Source organism: Podarcis bocagei (genome assembly GCF_964188305.1).
Source record: "Podarcis bocagei genome assembly, chromosome: 1".
NCBI lineage: Eukaryota > Metazoa > Chordata > Lepidosauria > Squamata > Lacertidae > Podarcis > Podarcis bocagei.
In genome coordinates this window covers 119,708,602-119,731,921 of record NC_138125.1, presented here as the reverse complement: position 1 = coordinate 119,731,921, position 23,320 = coordinate 119,708,602, and the positions used below count along the sequence as shown (strand labels likewise).

At 41.6% G+C, this 23,320-nt stretch overlaps 2 protein-coding genes and 1 long non-coding RNA gene across 11 annotated transcripts in view; 1 reads left to right on the top strand and 2 right to left on the bottom strand.

Annotated features, from left to right (window-relative positions):
• Positions 1-1,738, bottom strand: part of CHN1 (chimerin 1) — a 104,968-nt gene extending 103,230 nt beyond the window's left edge. Inside the window, exon 1 of one of the 2 annotated variants that reach the window (XM_081181061.1) lies at positions 1,312-1,738. In XM_081181061.1, the coding sequence (XP_081037187.1) occupies positions 1,312-1,392 (81 nt within the window). In that variant the 5' untranslated portion in view covers positions 1,393-1,738. The remainder of the gene's footprint in view (positions 1-1,311) is intronic. The other variant, XM_081181062.1, reaches the window with a different exon arrangement.
• LOC308582107 lies at positions 1,197-23,319 on the top strand. The gene is made up of 3 exons (XR_014005491.1): positions 1,197-1,319; positions 15,537-15,707; positions 20,782-23,319. It is a non-coding gene; the product is annotated as an uncharacterized lncRNA (long non-coding RNA).
• Positions 16,993-23,320, bottom strand: part of ATF2 (activating transcription factor 2) — a 38,445-nt gene continuing 32,117 nt past the window's right edge. For all 8 annotated transcript variants that reach the window (XM_081180909.1, XM_081180905.1, XM_081180903.1 and 5 more), the window contains one exon: positions 16,993-19,866. In XM_081180909.1, the coding sequence (XP_081037035.1) occupies positions 19,640-19,866 (227 nt within the window). In that variant the 3' untranslated portion in view covers positions 16,993-19,639. The remainder of the gene's footprint in view (positions 19,867-23,320) is intronic.

Sequence of the window (23,320 nt, the reverse complement as noted above, 5' to 3'; positions counted from 1 at the left end):
ACATGAGGAGAAAAGCCTGAGAAAGCAATGCTGAGTCTTAACAAACTTTGCATTACCAGAAGTGTCAGACACTCAGCAAAAATCTGTTTCTAAATATGAGAAGTAAACACCATCTCTATAAGATTATGTGGAAACACATTATGCATAAATTCTAATTATGCAAAATTAGTCAGTAGAAAGCACTTCTCAAGTTAAGTAGCAGCTATGAGTTATTTATGTAATGAAATTTGCTTCCACAAATGATATGTTAATATCGAGATTATATTTTGCTTCCTTCACTGTAGCAAAGTCATTTTTAATTATTACGTTAGGAATGTGCATAATTAAGTTTAATCATCAGTTTAAATATATTAATATGCCAGCATATAAAACTCTGCCATTTTATTGCTTTATTTACCAGAAACGGCGCCTACAGCTAAAATCAAATATCAACTGAAAGTTGTTTTTTTTAAAAAAAAGGACATTTCATTTCTTGGATGTATAGCCTCTCTTGAAATTGTTCAGCAAATTCTATGAAGATGATCACAGCTTTTGCTGTCCAATATATATATATATTATATCTGTTTAGGGGGAAATGCAAATATGTTATGTTCTGTACAAACAACAACAACCCAGTCTCTTTTGGTGAGAACTTCTTTCTCCAATGCCACAGAGAAGCTAAAAAATAAAAAATAAATCACAAATCCATATAGAGCAATATCCTTATTAGACCGCCCAAAAGTACAGATTTTGGATTTCTTTTTAATGTTTCCATGCCTTTAGAGAGATAGATACCTTGCCTTGCAAACCAGAGGGATGACAGGGGTGGGGAAGCGATTTCAACACTTCTTTTGGGGGACCCCCACTTACCATTGTTTCAAATGCAAACTCTACAGCAAAAGCTAGTTATTGTATGAACACATAGATGGTGGTGGGTTTTTTTGTGTATGTGTGTGTGTGTTTTTAAAGAGATTATCTGGAAAGTCTGGAACTTAATACTCCGAGATGCCAATCAACTCCAACCCCCCGAAATTGGCAGGGGGGCCAAGCACACGCCCATAAGATGTGCCTCGAGCGGAGACAATGGGAGAAAGAGAGAAGCCTTGTTTTTTCTAGCCAGGAATTAAGTGAATAAGGAATACTAGAGGCAGAGAGAGAGAGAGAGAGAGAGAGAGAGAGAGTGAGAGAGAGAGAGACTGAGAGAGGAGGAGGGGGGAAACCAGGGGGCTCACACCTCTTAAATCCTGCAACGCACTCCCTATTGCATGCTGTCTAACTGACAAGGGGGTGGGGTGGAGAGGAGCTGGATGCCGAACGAGAGATCCTACTCACCAAACAAGGTAAGAGCCATTGCGAAGGTGCCGCAAGTCGCAGGATCACGTCGGGGCTGCTCAGGAGGGCTGGGCTGGACATTGGGCTCTGCAAGCTCTCCCGTCCGCGGCGGCGCGCGCAAAAGGCAGGCGGTGTGGGGGACACACACACAAACACACAAAGAGCGGCGAGGCTGCAATAAAAAGTTATTGCATTGTTGCCCAAGGAGCCACTTGCCCCAGAGAGGAATGCATTTCTCCCTCAAGCCTGGAGAGGAATGGCTGGTGAGAGTTGGGCGTGGGGCGGCCAACTTAAGGAAGCCCCGCCGAGGAAAATGACTCTTGCTCCTTTTGCAGAAGGAAGCGCGCGCCACCCGCTTTGGCCACCTCAGGCTGCAGCCCTTCAGGCTCCGGGAGCCATCTTGTTTCGCCACATGACCAGCTCCTTCCCCTCCCTCCTGACTCCTCCGCGGCGTTGCCGAGCCCGGCGTGAGTTCCCATGGCAACGGGAGGTTCACGCGCCGCCACCTCCCGTCCCATGGGCCCCTCCATCTCCCCCCCCCCCCGAGAGGCAAGGCCTTGACAAGACGGGGCATGGGAGGAAGGGGTCAGAGCAGCAGCAAGCCTCTAGAAATGAGGGTGGAGGTGCTCTGAGAAAGGGCTGTGGAGGAAGGGGGGGCCCTGACCCTTCTCCAAATAAATACGCAGACACCCCCCCCCCTCTCCAAAAGCGCATCCTGGAAAAGGGCGCGCGCGGGTTTCCTTGTTTCTGAGCGCAGGTGAGAATTCTGAGGTCACCTGCGGCTGTGGACCATTCCTCAAGGATGCTTTGCAAGGGCTACTGAAAAAAGGATGCTTCAGTCAGGGGCGTAGGCAGAGGGGGCAGCTGCACCCCCATCCAAAAGAATCAAGTAAATAAGTAAAAATACTTGGCTAACCAAGGTTCTTCACCCCCCCCCCCCAAAAAAAAGGAATCCTGGCTACACCCATGGCCTCAGCACGGCTGCTAAAAACAAACAGCTCTACATTATTATCATTTAATAAATTTGTACGCCGCTCTTCATCCGAAGATCCTAAGGCATTCTGCAACAGGAAAAAATGAAAAACAAGAATACAAAATACATCATCAAACAAAAACAAATCGATTGCCCCACCTCATCCCATATTTAAAGAAACCATGGAATGTTTATCAGCCAAAAGGCAGGGGCGAAACTAGGATTTATTTTACCCAGGTCAAAGACCCAGTTTAACACCCACCCACAAACATCTGCATATGCAGGCTGGGAACCTCAATGGCACTTGAAATATACTTGGAATCGAGAGTGGATTTCATGCTCTTTACTCAGCTCATAGTGGTGAGGAGGAATGAGAGTTCCCCCAAAATATCTGCTTTATATACATTATTTACACAATAGGCTGCGCTTCATTGGCCAATTCAGGGATTCTCCTGTAGGCCAATCAGGTTGTGGATTCACTTCCACCTGGAGCTGGATTGGGTGGCTCCTGCGGACCAATCATACTGCTGCATTGTTCTAGGACCAATCAGACTGCTGCATTCTGAATCCTATTGTTCAACGACCAATCAGACTGCTGCATTTTGGATCCTATTGTTCTAGGACCAATCAGACTGCTGCATTTTGGATCCTATTGTTCTAGGACCAATCAGACTGCTGCATTTTGGGTCCTATTCAACAGTACATAACAGCACCCTTCTGGAGGCTTCACCCGGGGCACAAAAAAACCAGCTAGCTTCCCTGTAGCTATGGCGCTGCCAAAGGCCTGGTTGAACATTTTTTTTTGTTGTTGTTGTTTAGTCGTTTAGTCGTGTCCGACTCTTCATGACCCCATGGACCAGAGCACGCCAGGCACTCCTGTCTTCCACTGCCTCCCGCAGTTTGGTCAAACTCATGCTAGTAGCTTCGAGAACACTGTCCAACCATCTTGTCCTCTTTCGTCCTCTTCTCCTTGTGTCCTCCATCTTTCCCAAAATCAGGGTCTTTTCCAGGGAGTCTTCTCTTCTCATGAGGTGGCCAAAGTACTGGAGCCTCAGCTTCACGATCTGTCCTTCCAGTGAGGACTTAGGGCTGATTTCCTTCGGAATAGATAGGTTTGATCTTCTTGCAGTCCATGGAACTCTCAAGAGTCTCCTCCAGCACCATGATTCAAAAGCGTTGCCTGCTGTCAAAAGATATGTAGTGAAGGCAGCAGGTAAGTATTCTGCAAATGGGGAGCCACCACAGAAAAGGCCTGTTCTGAAGTTGCCACTCTCCAGGCGGCACATGAAGAAGGTGGTGATTGCAGGGTTTAGGGTTGCCATATTTCAAAAAGTAAAAACCAGAACATCCCGAAAGATTGTTGAGCTTTTTAAAGGAAAACCTAAATGTGATCTTTTTTTTTTAAAGGAAAACCAAAAAGCACCACTTTTCGGAAATTCCCCTCGGTCGTATGGCAGCCCTAGTCTACATAGGAGGTAGGGAGAGGACAGGTGATCCTTTAGATATTGGAGTCCTGAGCTTTATAGGTCAGAACCCACACTTTGATTTGGGCCCAGAAACTAATTGCCAGCCAGGGTAAGGATTGGTGCAATATGCTCAAACCATCTTGCCCCGGTGAGCAACCTGACCACCAAATTCTGAACAGGCTGAAGTTTCTGAACGCTATTAGGGTGAACTCTCTGGGGCTTTGAATTTTTGACCTGGCAGCTCTTGGGGGGGAAACGCACATGGAATTCCTGATCTTTGACATGCATATGGGGAATCTTGTCTTCTTTCAAAATGGTGCAATCAAGCTGCCCTGCCGACAGTTGTGCAGAATATTCTTCTGTGTTTACGAAGAAGAGGTTGGAATAGGCCAATATATATGTGGACTGTCCCTGGATCAAGTGACTTTTCTTCTTTAAGTTCTCAAAAGTCTTAACCTAGTTCAAGGTTGTCATCTGAACTAGCCAGATGTTTAACTGATAACCAATCACAGTCAGTCCATCATTTGAAAAACAATACTTTCAAGCCGTCTGGGCCAGAAATGGCAACTAGACATTCTGTTTTGGCGACTGTAACATGGTTTAGGGAACCATTTAGCGCCTAGATTATATAGCTGAGTTACTAACACTGTGTAACGCGGGTCTGATGAAAGTTATAGTCCAACAACCTCTGAAGGGCCAAAGGTTCCTCATCTGTGGTGTAAACAGTTTGGCACTAAACTGGAGGAGAACTTTGCCAATTCTTTCCTTGGTGTCATACCAAGGGAGGTCAGTCTGGGTGGAGATACTCTAGGAAGGGAAATGAGAAGTGTAGAAAGAGCACTGTAGACCCTAGAAGAGTCATTTGTGCATTTCCTGTAGAGTACTGTCTGAAACTGGTTGATCTTGTTGTTGCACATTCCAGACTTGGAAATCAGTTTTGCATACGTTTATGCCATAGTTATATCTTTAATGGGATCTCCTTAGAGAAACCTGATTAGTCATTACAGGCATACCTCATTTTATTGCACTTCACAGACATTGTTCCTTGCGAGGATGTGGGTGCAGCTGCAGGCAACCCCGCTGCTTCCAGGGGGGAAAAGCCCCTGGCTGCCACTGTCCTCCTTCTGGCCAAAGGAGTGGAGCTGGCTAGGGTTGGAGCCAAGTTTCCCCCCTGTCACTCCTGCAGCCAAGGGGCCCTGGCTTAATAGACTACAGTATAGTGTAAACATAACTTTTATATACACTGGGAAACAATTTTGTGTGTGTGACTTGCTTTATTGCGATATTTGCTTTATTGCGGTGGTTTGGAACCGAACCCACAATATCTCTGAGGTATGCCTGCACTTTATCAGCTGCTGGGGGTGGGAAAGGAGAGTGGTTGAAACTGCTGAAAAGAAACCACTGCTTTTGCCCTAATTTACTTTTCCTCTTCAGCTGTGTCCCAAATGCTTCCCTAAATCACAGCAAGCATAATCGGCACCCTGAAGGCTATGTTCATAAATTCCCCTGAAAACCAGAAACATGCACACAGAAATGTCAAGAGATTGTCAAGCTTTTCTACAATTCCGTTACATAGTATTGTGTCATTCAGACGAGGCCTTCAGCTGGCCTATCTAGGTTTTAATGCCCAGATGCGCGCTCTCTCTCTCTCTAACATGTGACTAAATTTGCAATAAGTCTCTGTGGTTTTTAAGCAAATATAGCTGTCCTGAAATTGTAAGCTACCTTAGGTTGGCTCTGCTGCACCACAGGCAGATGTGACTGTCCCCTACACAATGAACCAGGTGTGGCTCCCAACAGGGGACAGAGGCAATTGCACACCCTCCAAAATTTCTCCGATGAAAATAGGGACTTCCTATTCAACAACTACAACAACAACAACAACAACAACAACAACAACAACAACAACAACAACAACTTTATTATTTATATCCTACGCACCTGACTGGGTTGCCCCAGCCAGTTTGGGGGCTTCCAACATATATAAAAACATAATAAAACATTAAACGTTACAAAACTTACCTATATAGGGCTGCCTTCAAATGTCTTCTAAAGGTTGTATAGTTACTTATCTCCTTGGCTCGGGGGGGGGGGGTGTCACACAACTCCATACCTTCCAACATTTCTCTGATGAAAATAGGGACATCCTAAGGAAAAGCAGGACATTCCAGGATCAAATCTAAAACCGGGACAGCTTCTGTAAATCCAGGACTGTCCCTGGGAAATAATGACACTTGGAGGGTCTGCAATTGCCCCTTCCCCCTACAAGCAGTGATTTGAGAAAAAGCATACCCCCAGGAAGAAGATATGAAAGACATACGTATTGGAACAATCAAGATTCTTACAGCAAGGATCATGGCTTGAACAGAACATTCCCCCACACCCCTCTGTTACTACACATTGCTTAAATCACCTTTTTTGCCATTTTCATTGTCTTAGATTCTATGTTCTGAACATTTACTAAAAATTAGTTGTAATAAAGTACTTGATATGCTTAACTCTGTGTAATAGTTTATACTTTGATTGTTATACTGAGTAATATAATATTCAAGGGGTACTGTCATTTTGACTCAAGAAAATCACAATTTTGTAGTTCAAATCGGGAAAAATAAATACAGTAAATGGACAAAAGTACTGTACAAAGAACATGCATTACTTCATATTACACAGCTGACAACTCACAGTAACTTCCACGTTGGCATGAGATTTCATCAGTAAAACACTATACATCCACATTCCACACTGCTTCACACATGAAACGCTCGCTTCCGTCTGAGACTCAGGAAACACCAGGAAAGGAAAGGAAGCAACGGAACTGACGATTCACTGTGCTAGAGAAGAAACTAACATTTGTAATTTTTTTTAGTTTCTTCTCCTGTTAGATTCACAAAATGTTTAGGGGTATGTGTACCCCTGTGTCCCCCCAGAAAAAAATCACTGGTAGTATTCAAACTAATTATATATTCTACATATATCAAATCAGGATTGGGCCCGGAGTTACTTGCTCCAATACAGTGATTGTCTCAAGTGCTTGGGCAGGGTGTTGTATATTCAAAATAGCTGTTTTGTTGAGATGACCCTCTGTGAAAGTCTCAGAAAACATTTTAGATACTCAGAAAGTAACAGATGAGTCACCTTCAGTACACAGAAACGCAGCACCCCACTTCACATGGGCAACAAAGGTAAGCAATGCAAGTTAGAGAACATTATTTTCATATCCATTTCCACGTCTTAACAAACACTTCCTTCCACGTCTGCGGCTCTTGGCTCAAGGTCCCTATCTAAAGGCGGATTTCCCTCAAAACGTCAGTTGTGGTTCTTGGGTATGCAGTAAAATGAGGGCGTTATAGGACTATAATAAGGAGTTGGATCCATGATCACCACAGTTTTGTATTCAGCCATGCCATCTTCTCACTGCAAGAAGCAAGGTTACAGGGAACCAGGCAGAGGGCCTTCTGTGGAGTGCGCTCCCTTCAGATGTCAAGGAAATAAAGAACTATACAACTTTTAGAAGACATCTGAAGGCAGCCCTGTATCGGGAAGTTTTTAATGTTCGATGCTTTATTATCTTTTATATATTCTGTAAGCCACCTAGAGTGGCTGGAAAAACCTAGCCAGATGAGTGGGGGTATAAATAATGAAATAATAATAATAATAAGGACTGCACTTTGGAGCAGAAGTCCAGGGAAGCAGCAGGAAGTCCCCCAAACACAGCAGGGCTGGCTTACCACATTTTTTAGGTAAAGGAAGTAATCTAAAGAGGAAGCCCTCTTAAGACCATTAAGCCTAGAGACTAAGATCACCTATCCGTACCACTGCTTGTATTGGTATGTTTATTATCATTTATATAAAAAAAGGATGTTGAAGGATGCCATATAAATTCCATAACACATATGTATATATAGGATTTTCGGTTCTTTCAAAGAACTGAAAAATTGCACTGGGGAAATGTTGCCGAAATTGTCTCCCAAATTAGATGGGTGCAAGTGATTTGGAAATATGCAAAACAACACATTGAGGGATGTAAGTAAAAAAAAAAAAGAAGAAGAAGAAGAGAAGAATGTACTATTTGTTTTGACCTGAGTTGAGAGCAATTTGCAATTAATACACTAGGGCTGCTTGATAATTAAAGTTTCATTCTTAGATTCCGTGGAGAATTGTAACCACAGCCATTCTCTTGCTCCGTCAGGTCCATTTAGGACAACATTACACGGTCGTTTGAGAAGGTTAAATGAAGCCGATGAAGAATTTGGGATACTGCCTCAGTGACCGCATGTATTGAAACCGCTTGCCCATTAAGATCAAAGGCCTATCCAGCTCAGTTTTGTATCTTCCAGAACCAACCATTCTGGTTGTTACAGAAATCTGTTACAGCTGCACAATGAACATACCATTCTGTGCTGCTTACCTCAAGGTTCCAGAAATCTAGAATATGGGAATACCCACACATGAAAAGTAATTACAGTGGTACCTCAGAAGTTGAACAGAATCCATTCCAGAAGTCAGTTTGACTTCCAAAACATTCGGAAACCAAACGTTCAGAAACCAAAACGTTCAGAAACCAAATCACAGTTTCCGATTGGCTGCAGGAAGCTCCTGCAGCCAACTGGAAGCCATGGAACCCACGTCGGACATTCGGGTTTCAAAGAACGTTCGCAAAATGGAACACTCACTTCCGGGTTTGCGGCATTCGGGAGTCAAAATGTTCGACTCGCAAGGCGTTCTTCAACCAAGGTACAACTGTATTTCAGCAATGAAATTTCACCACTGCTATTATAGATGGATTCATGCACCTGCTATACCTTAAGATATAACAGCAACAATTTTATTAAAATCAGTAAGGAGCAAATGGCATCTGCATCACTGTAGAAGGGCCAGGTCAGAATACCAGACCCATGGGTAAGAAGTCAAATCTAAACGTTTGGTTCAGTTCCAGTTCAGACTGAGGCCTCATCCATGTGATACATTGAAAATAGTATCATACCACTGTAAACAGTAATGCCTTTTCCCAAAAAATCCTGGGAATTTTAGTTTGTTAGGACTGCTGAGAGTTGTTAGGGGAACCCTGTTTCCTTCACAGAATGACAATTCCCAGAGTGGTTTAACACTCGTTCTCTCTGGGAAGTCTTGGAAAGCCCACCCTCAACTAATTGGTCTGTGACAACCACTAAAGGTAAAGGTAAAGGTAAAGGGACCCCTGACCATTAGGTCCAGTCGTGGCCGACTCTGGGGTTGCGGCGCTCATCTCGCTTTATTGGTCAAGGGAGCCGGCGTACAGCTTCCAAGTCATGTGGCCAGCATGACTAAGCCGCTTCTGGTGAAACCAGAGCAGTGCACGGGAACGCCATTTACCTTCCCGCCGGAGCGGTACCTATTTATCTACTTGCACTTTGTGCTTTTGAACTGCTAGGTTGGCAGGAGCAGGGACTAAGCAATGGGAGCTCACCCCGTCACGGAGAATCGAACCGCTGACCTTCTGATTGGCAAGTCCTAGGCTCTGTGGTTTAACCCACAGCGCCACCCGCGTCCCGTGACAAGCACTACCCACAATAACCTGCTTTTTAGGGAAGGTGATTGAGAGGGTTGTGGTGTAACAATTGCAAGTGCTCTTGGATGAAGCAAATTGTCCTGACCAATTTCAGTCTGGATTCAGGCCTCATTATGGGACGGAATCAGACTTGGTCATCCTGGTTGGTGACCTTTATCAGGAGAAGAAAGCGGGGAAGTGTATGACCGTGTTATTCTTGATCTCTCAGAAGCTTTTGATACCATTGACAATGCTATCCCAATGAGTATTGCTATCCCAATGGGTATTGGAGAACACTATTTTATAGTGGTTCTGATCCTATTTCCAGGGTCAGTTTCAAAGAATAAAATTGAGTGATTGTCTGAGAGTTGTGCTGTGGTACCATCTTGTTCCCCATGCTGTTTAAAAATCTTTTAACCAGCTTGCTCACACTTAAGGCTATGGAAATGTTCGCACTGTTTACAAAAATGTCTCTGCCTTGTAACAACTGCGTTTACTTTTTTTCCAGATCTCTGAATAAAGGTTAATATTGTCAATCAGGGGAAATGCCTTACGTTTCAAAAGTATTTTCCCAACATTATTTTCACTCGCCACTAGATGGTGCTTTATTTCAAAGTATTGATGGAACAGTAGAAAACCAGGGTTTTGAAAGAAGGAAAAGGACTGCTAGAGAAGAATAGAGTTATCTAAGGGAGGTTATCTAGTTGACTGATTTGACTGATGTGACAGTGTCTGTTCTTCAGGTTATCTGACTTCTGTTTCACAACAGTTTGTGAAAACAGCAATGTTTTTGGTCACATTGCTTCCACTGAGATCTACGGATGAAGGGTGGTATAAAAAATTTAAGAATAATAATAATAAAAGGGCAGAAAGGTAGTGGGGTGTGTGTGTGTGTGTGTGTGTGTGTGTGTGTGTGTGTGTGAGAGAGAGAGAGAGAGAGAGAGAGAGAGAGAGAGAGAGAGAGAGACTCTCCTCTAAAAGGTCTCATTCCCTAATGGAAGAAATTCAGAGGATGACTCCAGTGTCAAACCAATGAATTAGAATCAAATCTGTTGTCAAGTGCTCTTTGTTGGGTATGAGTAAAGGCAAGGCTGGCTCAAGACATTTCGCTGCCTGAGGCAAAGGACAAAATGATACTCTTCTTCCAAGTGCACATACCTTGGTTCTCAAACTTAATCCGTTCTGGAAGTACGTTCCCAAACCAAAGTGTTCCAAAACTAAGGTGCACTTTCCCATAGAAAGTAATGCAAAATGGATTAATCCGTTCCAGACTTTTAAAAACAACCCCTAAAACAGCAATTTAACATGAATTTTACTACCATCATCATCATTTATTACTGTCAAAGACCAGCTCGAAAAGCACAACTGGGACAGCTTTCACAAGAATAAAATATACATGTAAAGCAGTGTACAACAACAGCTTAAAGATTAAAATCTAAGATAAGCGCATATACACATAAAGACCTAAGAAGTTGAGCTACCGTACAAATTGGCCCTGACACCCTGGAGGCCGACTTCAACTGTTTTCTTAGCGAACTTATTTGTTTCGGGGGGTGGTCTGTGCCTGCAAATCTGTGTGGAGAATCTGGTGACCCTCCAGGTCGTCTTGTGGTCTTTGCCTAAGAGGAGAAAATTGAGTTTAGACTTATTTTTTCCCCCTTTTTTACTATCTAACAAGACCATTGATTCACAAAATGAATGCAATATGTTCTGTACTATAAAATAAGACAGTATTGTAGATGATAAAAATTAAAATTGTTATTTGGGAGCTAAGTTGTTGGAAAACCGAGGTACCACTGTACAGGGGACCATTGGACTGGTAGTTGGACCATTGGACTGGTACTCCAATACTGGCGAAAGGGCTGTGTCTTCTACTGCCCTGGAGGGCAGCAGGCTGTAGGACAGGCCACGTGATGCTCATAGTTCTGGCCACTTCCCCCACCTCAGCATATGGTGCCTGAGGCAGCTGCCTCATCGTAGGGCTGGCCCAGAATAAAGGCAAAGGTTTCTTGGCCCACTTTTTGTTGTTGTTTAGTCGTGTCTGACTCTTCGTGACCCCCTGGACCAGAGCACACCAGGCGCTCCTGTCTTCTACCACCTCCCGCAGTTTGGTCAGACTCATGTTTGTGGCTTCGAGAACACTGTCCAACCATCTCGTCCTCTGTCGTCCCCTTCTCCTTGTGCCCTGTCTTTCCCAACATCAGGGTCTTTTCCAGGGAGTCTTCTCTTCTCATGAGGTGGCCAAAGTATTGGAGCCTCAGCTTCAGGATCTGTCCTTCCAGTGAGCACTCAGGGCTGATTTCCTTCAGAATGGACAGGTTTGATCTTCTTGCAGTCCACGGGACTCTCAAGAGTCTCCTCCAGCACCATAATTCAAAAGCATCAATTCTTCGGCGATCAGCCTTCTTTATGGTCCAGCTCTCACTTCCATACATCACTACTGGGAAAACCATAGCTTTAACTATACAGACCTTTGTTGGCAAGGTGATGTCCTTGGTCCACTATCGGTATTAATATAGACGTGCTAGGACAACTGTAGCCCTATTCTGGCAATGATAAGCCCAACACGTGAGCAGAGCAGCCCTGTCCTCGTCGCTGCATGTAACCTTTCCCTCAGCATCTTTGCGCACAGTGGGAACATCTGCGAGGAGAAAGCCTTTGCTCCAAATGCTCTGGCTATACAGTGGTACCTCGGGTTACAGACGTTTCAGGTTACAGACGCTTCAGGTTACAGACTCCGCTAACCCAGAAATAGTACCTCGGGTTAAGAACTTTGCTTCAGGATGAGAACAGAAATTGCGCGGCGGCAGCAGCAGGAGGCCCCATTAGCTAAAGTGGTACCTCAGGTTAAGAACAGTTTCAGGTTAAGAACGGACCTCCGGAACGAATTAAGTTCTTAACCTGAGGTACTACTGTATGCACAAAAGCAAGGGGAGGGGGCCATTTGGCCCATTCAGTGTCAAGAGTGAGCATGCTCAGTGTAGCGCCACTTCCTGTGTTGGACTTGTGTCTGAATAGGGTTACTACTGGTAATGAAATACAAGAAGTGCAGTCTGTAACAATTCAGCTGCCCTTTGATTAATAAATAATAATAATAATAATAATATGCCACCTATTTATAATTATTTATATGCCACCTATCTGACTGAGTTGCCTCAGCCACTTTGGGCAGCTTCCAACAAATTAAAGCCCAGCAAGACATCAAACATTAAAAAACTTCCCCATTCAAGGCTGCCTTCAGTTGTCTTCTAAAAGTCAAGATAGTTGATTATTTCCTTGACATCTGATGGGAGGGCATTCCACAGGGTGGGCGCCTCTACTGAGAAGGCCCTCTTACTGGGTCCCTGTAACTTCACTTCTCATAGTGAGGGAACCGCCAGAAAGCCCTCGGAGCTGGACCTCAGTGTCTGGGCTGAATGATGGGGGTGGAGACGTTCCTTCAGGTATACAGAGCCAAAGCCATCCGTGTTTTGTTGTATTTCCTATACACCCATATGAATATATATCTGCCAGCAGAGCAGAACACCTTGTATATCTAATAGTAGTGGACTCTAGGTTTTTTTTTTAAAAAGGCTAATGCCATCATACTTTTGTTGTTATTTTTAAACTTCAAAGCCACTAGTAGCAAACCACTGACATTACTCACATAACTGGCAGTACAAACAACTCTGTTCCCATAAAACTGCCTGTAGTTCATGGTCAAATCCTACTGCAGACAAGACCCTAAGTCGCTCCTGGTCAACCCCAGTATGCAAGCCTAGCTGAAATAAAGAACTCAAGGCTTAACTCAAATTTAATACCGTTTGATTCAGTCATATTAAACTGGCTTTTGTCCAGGTACTTTGGATGTGGGTTAGAGGCTGGTAGTATTGATTTCTTGCTCTAAATGAGAGCTGTTTAAAGAATGCTAATTACTAGCAAATTCACAAGTGTGCGAACACAATCTCACCATATTTTCTTCAAAATATAGATTCTCAGAGGGCAGATTATGGTGCATCAAACACAATGTCAGATACCTTGGCAGTTATAAATATGTAGGGAACTTGCCTTACAATCTTGCCCTGCTTTTTGCTTCTGCTACACCAGCAGGTAAGTAATGGAGAGGATTTACCTTTGCCACCCTAAGGAGGATAATCACACCTCCCCCTATCTATTCCCGCATCTATTGACACCTTGTTCCTCACTCCCAAGTTTCCACTTACTCATCTGTTGTGCTCACGATCCTCCATGTGCTAGTGTTCAATGCCAGATCAGTATACAGTTAATGATGGTGCTGATCTGATGTGTATTATTGAGACCTGAGTGGGTTAGCTGGGAGGAACTGCCATGGTGCTTCAACCCGTAGCCACTTGACTTATTAATGACTGCATAATGGGTGGTCTAGAGTGTAGTCAATCCATCTTTGCATGAACAAGTAGTCTTGTTCTTCTTAAAAGAGGTATCAATTCAACAACTCATGAAAAAGCTCACCTTGCCTCCATTGGCTTGAGAATTTTTTGAAGAGTTCCAGGACGCTGAAGTCTGTTCAGATGGCTCTGTATAACATTGCAGGAACCTCCAGTGATATATCTTAATAGGTATGTGGCAACACATCTAAAGGAGACCTCAGTCAGGCGTATGGAGGTAAGACATCTCACTTCTCCACTGCTGACATTGTAACCTGTTGTCATCTCTGGTTTCCCACTTTTCTATTTGGAATTGTCAGGAGAACAATACAATCTGTACAAAGCTGTATCCAACTAAGTTAAAGTATAAACCTGGTGAAACCAATGGACATGATTAACTGAAGCTCCTTGCTTTCAACAGGTTGATGCCGAGTAGAATTTAGTTGAATACAATCCTCTAAGTCAGGGATGGCCAAACTTGGCCCTCCATCTGTTTTGGGACTACAATTCCCATCATCCCTGACCACTGGTCCTGTTAGCTAGGGATGATGGGAGTTGTAGTCCCAAAACAGCTGGAGGGCCAAGTTTGGCCATCACTGCTCTAAGTATAGAGCTGTTTCTGTAGCCCAGATCTGAAGGTGGTGCCCTGAAGGAGCCTGAGGCTTGTGAGAATACAGATCTGGAAGCAAACAAAACTCAGGTAACCATAACCATTTCTTGCATTCTGTAGAATCTAATGATCTGATGTTACTCTCTTCCACGTAGACATTGAATGCTAGAAAGTGATCCTTCCAAAGTATGGTGCTGGGAGCTTCCCTGACATAAAATTGTTAATAAAGCTTTTCCTGCCACTGCTCTGTGATTTAATGGAGGGGATTATAGTACTTTGTTTTCTAAAAGCCTGACAATCTCCCACTAGAATGGTTAGACTGGAGTCCTTGAGTCTGGAAAAATGGCTCCACTTAGCGGTTTCATTATCTTTCTTTAGAAGACACAAGGCCTTCTCTTCATTGGGTGTAGTGCAGAAGGGATCCAGGACCTAACAGAAACAGTTTGGATTCCGAGAAGGGGAATGCAGCCAGGTTATTATTGGATACTTGGATACAATTAGGTCATTGGAGCCCTTACTTCCAGCTGGTTGTCAATTCAGATGGTTGCTGTGATAAGCATACTCAACTGAATAGCCATATACGGGGAGAGATGCAACCCAGACATCTGTTTTTGGAACTGCCCAGCAACTCCCCAAGCTGGTAACTTGCAAATTAAGTTTTTTAACTTGGGGGCAAGATTTTAATATAACAGGATGTGCACCTATTACTCTTGCATTGGCTGGAGATTGTTCAAAAGCCACCATCACAATGTGGCAACACGCTGCTTTCACTTTTCCTAGGCTTTTCTAGTCTAGATCTCAAGGAAAATTCCAGATGCATCCAAGCACTCCCTCTTGGGACAGATGTTTTGTACAACTCCCAGCATCCCTGATCGTTGGCCTTATGGACTGGGAATGATGGGAGTCCATAACATCTGGAAGGCACTAGATTGGAGAAGACTGTGACAGGAAAGCTCATCCAAAGATGTTTCAAATCAGATAAAAGGAGGTCCTGCATACAGGGTTTTGAGGGGCCATCATGTCAGTAGGGAAATAGAATATATACCAGATTGGCACACATGTGATCATAATGGGTATCATACCAGTTCAGTGTCTCTGGCACATGTTGGAGCATGTCTCCAAGCCTGTAGCCACTAGCAGAAGTTGAGTATTTAGGCAAGCTAATCTCTGGCTTCCTGCTTGTCTTTTTTGGAGTAGGGATGGGAGAGGAAGAACCATTTTGCCTAATAGTCAATTATTGCTATTGTTTTCTCTCTGTCATTAGTAACCGGTCAAGTAGTGCTCAAGCTGAGATCTCCACAAAGGCAGGCGAGGAGAAAGTCACTGCTTGTTGCTACAGTCTGTTGTGCCTGACAAGGGGACAACATTCCCAATAATTCAGAATGTCCTCCTGAGCCTGCCCAATAAATTTTCATGCTTGATTTTCAACACATGGGTAAGTAGTACATAGCTTGCCAACTTTTTTAATTCATATAGCCGATGAGTGCAGCTAACAAATGTTTCTATCATTCAATGACAAATACACAGCATCTGTTCTTCATTTAGCCACATTATCTTCTTTTTCCACAAAAATAATTAGCCCTTCAGCACGGTTGCTCAGTTTGTTAATCGAATGGGACAATAAAAGCTATGGCAAAGAAATCAAAACATCCTCCTCTTTGTTATAAATCAGAGAGGACACACACATTGATCACTTCGTTGCTCGATGACCCGGTAGTGGCAAGAACAGCTTTATGCAACTGTGGAACTCAATTCATCTACAAAAAATGTTCTACCTCTAGAACATGCAACCCCAATAGCTAGACTAGGATTGCTCCCAGAAGACCTGCTTATGAGCAATCATTCTGATTTGTTTGTGGGGAGCTAGACAACATTGTGTCAAACAAGTGTTGTCTCACCCTTTCTAATGTGTTTTCCTGTCTTTTTCCTTATAGCAAAAAGTTTGATCTTTGGGGGAATTGGGTGCACATGCCCTCAGGGTTAGGGTCTCAGTCCCAGGAAGTATAAGCCTTTCATCCAAGGACTCGTCAACATGGGTTGAAGGTGCTGTGCAGTTGCAGAAAGGCAAGCTCAAGCATGGAGAATCAGTCTTGGTCCAAACATGATCCGGAAACAAGAACCAGCAACAGTTGAAGGTCAATCTCACAGGGAGTTCAGAAAAGATATAACACAGCAAGGCAAGGGATCTAGAATCAGGAACAATAAAGATCAAGGAATGAGAGACCAGTGTTGTTTCCAGCAACTAGAAGGCTCAAAAAGACAACCGTAAAACCTCTGGCCTCCGAGAGTGTACCCCAACCCCAGCTGCTAATACTAGTTTCACAGATTGACTAGTTTCTCACAAGTAGACCCCCTTGTAAGTCATGCAATGGCTCTGGGTCTATAGACACACACTATGTTGTTGCTCTTTGGTATTGCATCCCATTTAAGAACCAGCATTCCACAAGGAGCTCAAATGACAAACTTATTTCCCCATTGCCAGAGAAAGTAAAACTGTAAATAGAAAGATGTCCAGGCTCTCTTCAGTCCCAACTTTTCCCACTAAGAAGTTGCTCAAAACAGCTTAAGCATTAAAAAAAAATTGAGGGAAGATTTCAATGTTATGCTAAGGCCATCAGGGCAAGCGTTTCAGTTGTATAGAAATGGCAGGAACCATTGCAGCAGAAAAGAAATCTGATGCCGTCTTGGCCTTTCAGAAGTTAGAATTGCAATGCAGTAGATACAATTTAAAGATAGATTTTATTCTCTGATGACTTACTCATGCAAACTGCACATTGAAGAAAAACAGTACAGTTTGTGAAACATGTCAAATGCAAGGATCTCGAATGCGAAGTACAGAAGTAGTGTGACATACATTTTAAAACGGAATCTATGGTTATACAACTGTTCTCTTGTTTGCTGAACATAGGATTTTAACTAATCCCTTCATTAAAATCATTTACATCTCTCCTTGCACATATTTAGATTTACTTTACAACAGCAACAGCTTTATTACTAAAAAAACCAACAAAAAACTTTGTATTAAATAAGGTTTAAAAATAGGACTGTATTATACAACGTCAGGCACTGCTAATGCATGAACACCATTCATTTCAGTGGGCTGCTTAGGAGCAGAAATGAAGGTGAGTAGCAGAGCAGTACCTGGCAGATTATGCCTAGATTTAGTGGAGGAAACATAACCACTTTGTTCATCCAATCCAAACACTCTCCACCCCGATCCATAGGAGGAGGAGTATGTGTGGAAGCAGGTTTCTACGTGTATATGAACTTGTGGAATTGCAAACCATGAGTATGCATCAGGCTCACATACAAACGTAGACGTCATATACCTGCACTGCATTGCTTTCAACTGAATTCACATCTCCATCCCAGTGTGACTAGAGCTGAATCCTCCAGAGAGGATTTTTTAAATAGAATTCACAGTTTGTGCTGGAGACTTCGTCACTATACTTGTGGGTTAAAAATAAAAGAAAATTAAAGCTTGTTTCTGAAATTAACCCTTTAAAAACTGATAAAATGAAGGTGTCTGGAGCACTTTTTGCAAACTACGCCAAAAAAAAAATTGTTTCCTTACATTTTTAATACACAAAATATTTAAATTCTTATTTTCAGACTTAAAGCACTGAAATGATATATACATAATTTTAGGACTTCGTTCAGCTTCCATTCTAGTTTGGTTGTAAATCATACAAATTAAGAGTTGCTCTCTGCCATTACCACCAATTAAAATCCAATGATTTAAAACTGAATGTTTCATAGTTTGATGGCACCCTAGGTTAAAACAGAGCATAGAACATATGAGTTACACAAACCCACAATAAATGCATTAAATGTTTGTTATATACATAATGGAATTCTTTTTTTACTGCCAGATGCTGCTACTGTGTAGTTTTTCTCTGCTGTTATGCAAAGTTTTTCCGGTATGAAAGCACATACCTTTTTTTCTTTTTGCACTTTTACAACTTAATCGTAAAATATTATATATTTTTAACATGAGTACAGAATTAAAATAGATAATGGCACATTAAAAAACTCAATATCCTGCAGATGATTGGATAATGAGAAAAAGTGTACCTACAATCATCTTATCAGAAACAAACTACATCATGGAATGTTAGTTATCCAAATTCACACGGTAAATAACATTTCAAAAACTGCAATCACCTACCAAGCCAGCATCACACTGAAGGCATCTTTAAACATTCAAGCACAGATTGCCGGCGTAACTACTGAACCATTCTCTCGCTCTCTCATTCATACACACATACACACGTCACACTATAATTACATTGTTTCCACGGTACGGTAAATATTGATTTTTTTTTCTCCCCACAAGAAAAGTATCAAAATTTTGCTACTAAAAGATGACAGTGCTTACACAAGAATAAAGTACAAGTTACCTTGCAAATACAATACAATAACAAAAAAAAAAGAAGGTCTTGAGGGAATTTCAAGCTTTCCTGGCACCCATACTATCTTGCAGTATGAATAAGCTCCTCTTTAAGACTCAAGAAACCACAAAATATCAAGTGAGCTTTGAAAAAGTATTCCATCTTTCACAACCCTGTTCAGAATCTTTCCGTTGTTCTTGGCTGTTTAGTAAGAGGGTATAGCTGCAGGTTTTTGTTTTTGCAGCAGAAGCAAAGCTCCTGATTTTATAAAATGGAAGTGCTAGCTAAGCTGACATCTATTTTAAAAAAGAAAATCTAGCTAGTAATGACCCTGATCAAGATTACATATGTGCATAAAAAGTACTGTATTCCATATACTGTACTGGCCCTGTTAAACAAAATTATTTAAAAATACCCAAACAGTTAAAAAGCCAAAGAAAATGCTACACAATATAATCAAACATATTCTCCCAAAGTTTCCCCCCCTCTCATAATGTGCAAAACAATATAAAGGCAAAAAAGACTAAAAGCAAATTTCCTGTTCCTGTCTTTTTCTCTTGCCTAGTGCTTTAATGATCTTGTAGAGTTTACGAAGTCAATAGGATTCTATGCAGAACTTTGGTATAAAATATTACAAGATTACTATCACAGTTTTTTGGGGTGAGCATTTTACGTGACTGCTTGGAATACCACCAAATTAAAGTAGTAAGTACATTTAAACTGTACCGACACTTTACATGACGAGCACTGAAAATAACTAGCAATCCTAATTAGGAAAGGAAAATGAACTTGGTGTCTGTTAAGAGACTACAACCCGCTGTGCCATTCCTGTTCGCCAACTTTCAAAGCCAAATTCAAGTTTGAATTTTACAGATGAATCATTTTTAAGCTACAGATTTCTCCTAAATGAAGGCTGCTTTCCTTGGTTTCCCTTTGAAGTTGCTAAGGAGTATCTAAAAACAACGCAAGTTTTTAATCAACTTCCTGAAGGCTGCGACTGAGATGGAGGAGCCATTACAATCTGCGAAAGCACTGGCTCTGTACTCTGGTCTGCCATCTGGGTGAGAACCGATGTAGCTACTGCTTCTGCCTTGGAGGTTGAGCTTACACCATTGGAAGTGCTGACCGAACTATGCTGAATAGCTTCTGTGTGAGGACTACTTGGCACGGAAATGTCTTCGGAACTATCATCTTTATCTGTAGCTGAAAAAGAAAACAAAAACATTTCCATGTCCTCGTCAATGAAATGTGTAATTAGAATATGAGATGCTAGTTCCATATGCTGTATAAATACCTGTAGGATTTTGACGATAGCCAAAGCAGTGGGACTGAAATATTGGATTAGGAAAAAGTACACTTATTTTAAATAAATAAAAAAATTGTCCAGTAGCACCTTAGAGACCAACCAAGTTTGTTCTGGGTAGAAGCTTTCGGGTCCATGCACACTTCTTCAGATACCATCTGAAGCTTCAGATACACAAAAGCCTATACCCAGAACAAACTTAGTTCATCTCTAAGGTGCTACTAGACAATTTTTAAATTTATTTCAACTGCATCAGACCAACACGGCTACCTACCTGCACTTAGTTTAAAGTTATGTTCTAACAAATTCAAAAACTTTGGGAATTTTTACTGGAATACCTAAATATTTTAAGATGCGACAGCTCAAGAGCATGCAGTTCCCTTCTGTTATTTAGATTTTAAGGGGGGGGGGAAGGAAGGTACTGACAACTTAACATAAGAATTTTAGCATACTTGAAGAGCTGTGTGCATAAATGTACGTTTCCTGGAAAACAACTGAAAAAAGTTAAATATAACTCTGACTTTCGATTGAACCAGCACTGCAATCATTCTAGTTGTCCAATGTAACATGTATTGTAATAATCCATTACATTAATTTTATGAAACAAAGTGGAACATTTTTGTTAAAAGTAAAACAAAAGTGGAAACTTTTCCACATCACAGATGGACACATCAATCAAGAGGATTTTAATTTTCATCAACCCTATAAAGTGGCCATGATGGAGAAAATAATGTTGTACATTTAATAACATAATTTTATAGTATAGGTAAATTCTACATTCTGACACAGCTGTTTGCCGTTTTTTGTATCTGCAGGCACCTATGTTATCAAGACCATTGAACAAAAGCAAATGAAGACTCGACAAGCGTTTCTGAGGACATTACCTCAAACATAGCATTGGATCCTGAGTTGCTTCCATTGAAGGATGACACTGACAAGGCAGTGGGTTGGTGAAGAGGCAATTTGCAGCCCCAAGCACTACCTCTCCCAACTCTCTAAAACTACTCCTTTTTGTGGGGGGAGGGGACACTAAGAATTGCAGGGGGAATTCTCATTTCTGCACCCCACTTCCCCTAATGGGAGCATCTCACAAGCAGAGTTCTGCTCACAGGGACTTGAGACCCACAGCAATTAATTACTGTAAGTCCTTTCCCAAATAGCTGGCTTTTGCACTGAAGAATCGCTAATTCAGACTTGTCTAATAAATGCTTCCAGCACACTAGGATCTTCTCTGAGGGAATCTCCTGAAACGTCATCACAGTTAAGGATTACAACGTGTCAGTTATGGATGTAGCCTTTTTCAAGTGAAGCCATTTGGTACTGCACTTTCACCTTTAATGTGCATGAACTTGCCAATTAAGGACCTGCACAAGGTCAGAAATGCTGTAGCAATTATTACAGAGTTTATGCTTAGTTTATTCTAAACATCTAAGATGGAGCCTGAGGAAGATGCGAACGTTGCTTAGCACAACATAAGGAAGAAGCTTTTGTTTCATGGTGCATTTTGTGTTATTTTGTGTTTTTATGTTGTGAACTGCCTTGTGATCTTCAGTGAAGGGTGGTATACAAATTTAATAATATAAAGAAGGACTGGTGGTAGCCCCCTGGGAAGTTGCTTCTACTATCCCTCTTGCTTTCTTCAAGGCTTCAGTGAGTTGTATCACTTGTTTTCAGTATTTTCATAATGTAGCTGAGGCACCTTATTAAGAATATGCTAGGCTAGACAGACTACAGAATGGAATTCAAGGTCAAGCAAATGTTCCATCTGTGCAACCATATCAGCATGCCAGATGGAACAATCCTGCCGCCCCCTCAACATGGGTTTTCTTCTGACACCCCCCCCCCAGCCAATTTTGAGGGAAAGCCCCACTGAGCTAGTGGAAGTCCTTCCATTGGGCTTCTTCCAGCGAAGGGGGCTCTATAGGTGAACCCTGCCCTATAAATCTGATTCCGTTCAATCCGTCTTATTGCATATTTACAATGAGCAATTATGTATAGTTATTCCTGCAGACCATAATCCAATATCCGCCAAAAGTGACAACACACACTGCAAATGAGTTTGCAACAATAGCGCAAATTTTGGAGTATGCACTTTCTCTCTGTGTTAGTACTTTAAACTTGCAAGCTAAATGTACAACCAGATAGTTCTCTTTCATAATATCAGCATTCAAGACACCTAAGCACATTCAGCAAACTATGCATGCATAATGTAATCCTATAGCTGCTTCTATATGGAATAATGTTGTTTTGTCAGATGGGAACCATAATGGCCTCATCCCTGCAACAATCATTGTTAATATAAATTCAAAACATATTTCTGCACGGTTTCAATTTGCTCCAAGATGCCACTTTCCATCCTGTCAAATGACTGGAGATCAAAAGGACCGAGATTTATAAGCTCAAAACTGACAAAATCAGAGTTCTAAATATATACAGCCACAGAGTGTTGCTAAATCTCCGGAATCTCTTAAATTAAAAAATATTGCCCATTCTGATGAAACTGCTTACAATGACTACAAGTAAAGATGGTGGCCATTAAGTTTTATCGCAAGCACCTGAGGAACTGTTCGCATGCAATACAAAATGTTCTTTTATTCTCCTAAATTACTGACACTGGCAAATTAAAATGAAGTGGCTACATATGGCAGAAACAATCTTCACATTTACAAATATACTGAAATATCACTAAATCATAAAAATGAAAGCTGTGGGTTATATATTATGAATGTTGCCTAATGCATTCCCAGCTCAGTTATTTGTTACAAATTTGTGTACAATGGACAAAATTGGCCATTTATTCTACAGCAGCAGCTGGTTCTAGCGCTGGGTATTATATCCAAAAAGAAAAGAAAGAAACACACAATTAACCTTTGAAATGCTGAAAAGTAAAAGCATTAAGAACATTTTTCCAATGTTTTATCAATTTTACTTTTACCATAAGCATTAAAGCTCATTCTTCCTTCCCCGAATAAAATTATGGTAAACATTTATTTCATTTTATTTCTGGTGAAAAGACCGGTAAACAACATAAAGAGATTCTATCTCACAGCTATGACCTGTGAAATAACTAATTTTATTTTTTTATTAAAAAAAAAGTAATTGGATACTATTAAACTGCATACAATCTCTAAATATTAATACATACCATGCTGTAACTGAATACTTTTTTAAAAATTGCAAGAATCCAGAAGAAGATTCAATATATCATTGCATTTATCTTGCAACAGCCTTGTAGGAATTGTTATATTTAAAGTGAAGTATTTGAACATCACTTCTCAGTTGTAATGTTATCTCTGTTTGCTTTGGCAGTATTTCACTGGTACAGCCTAAGGCTATATAGGTAATGGAACATTA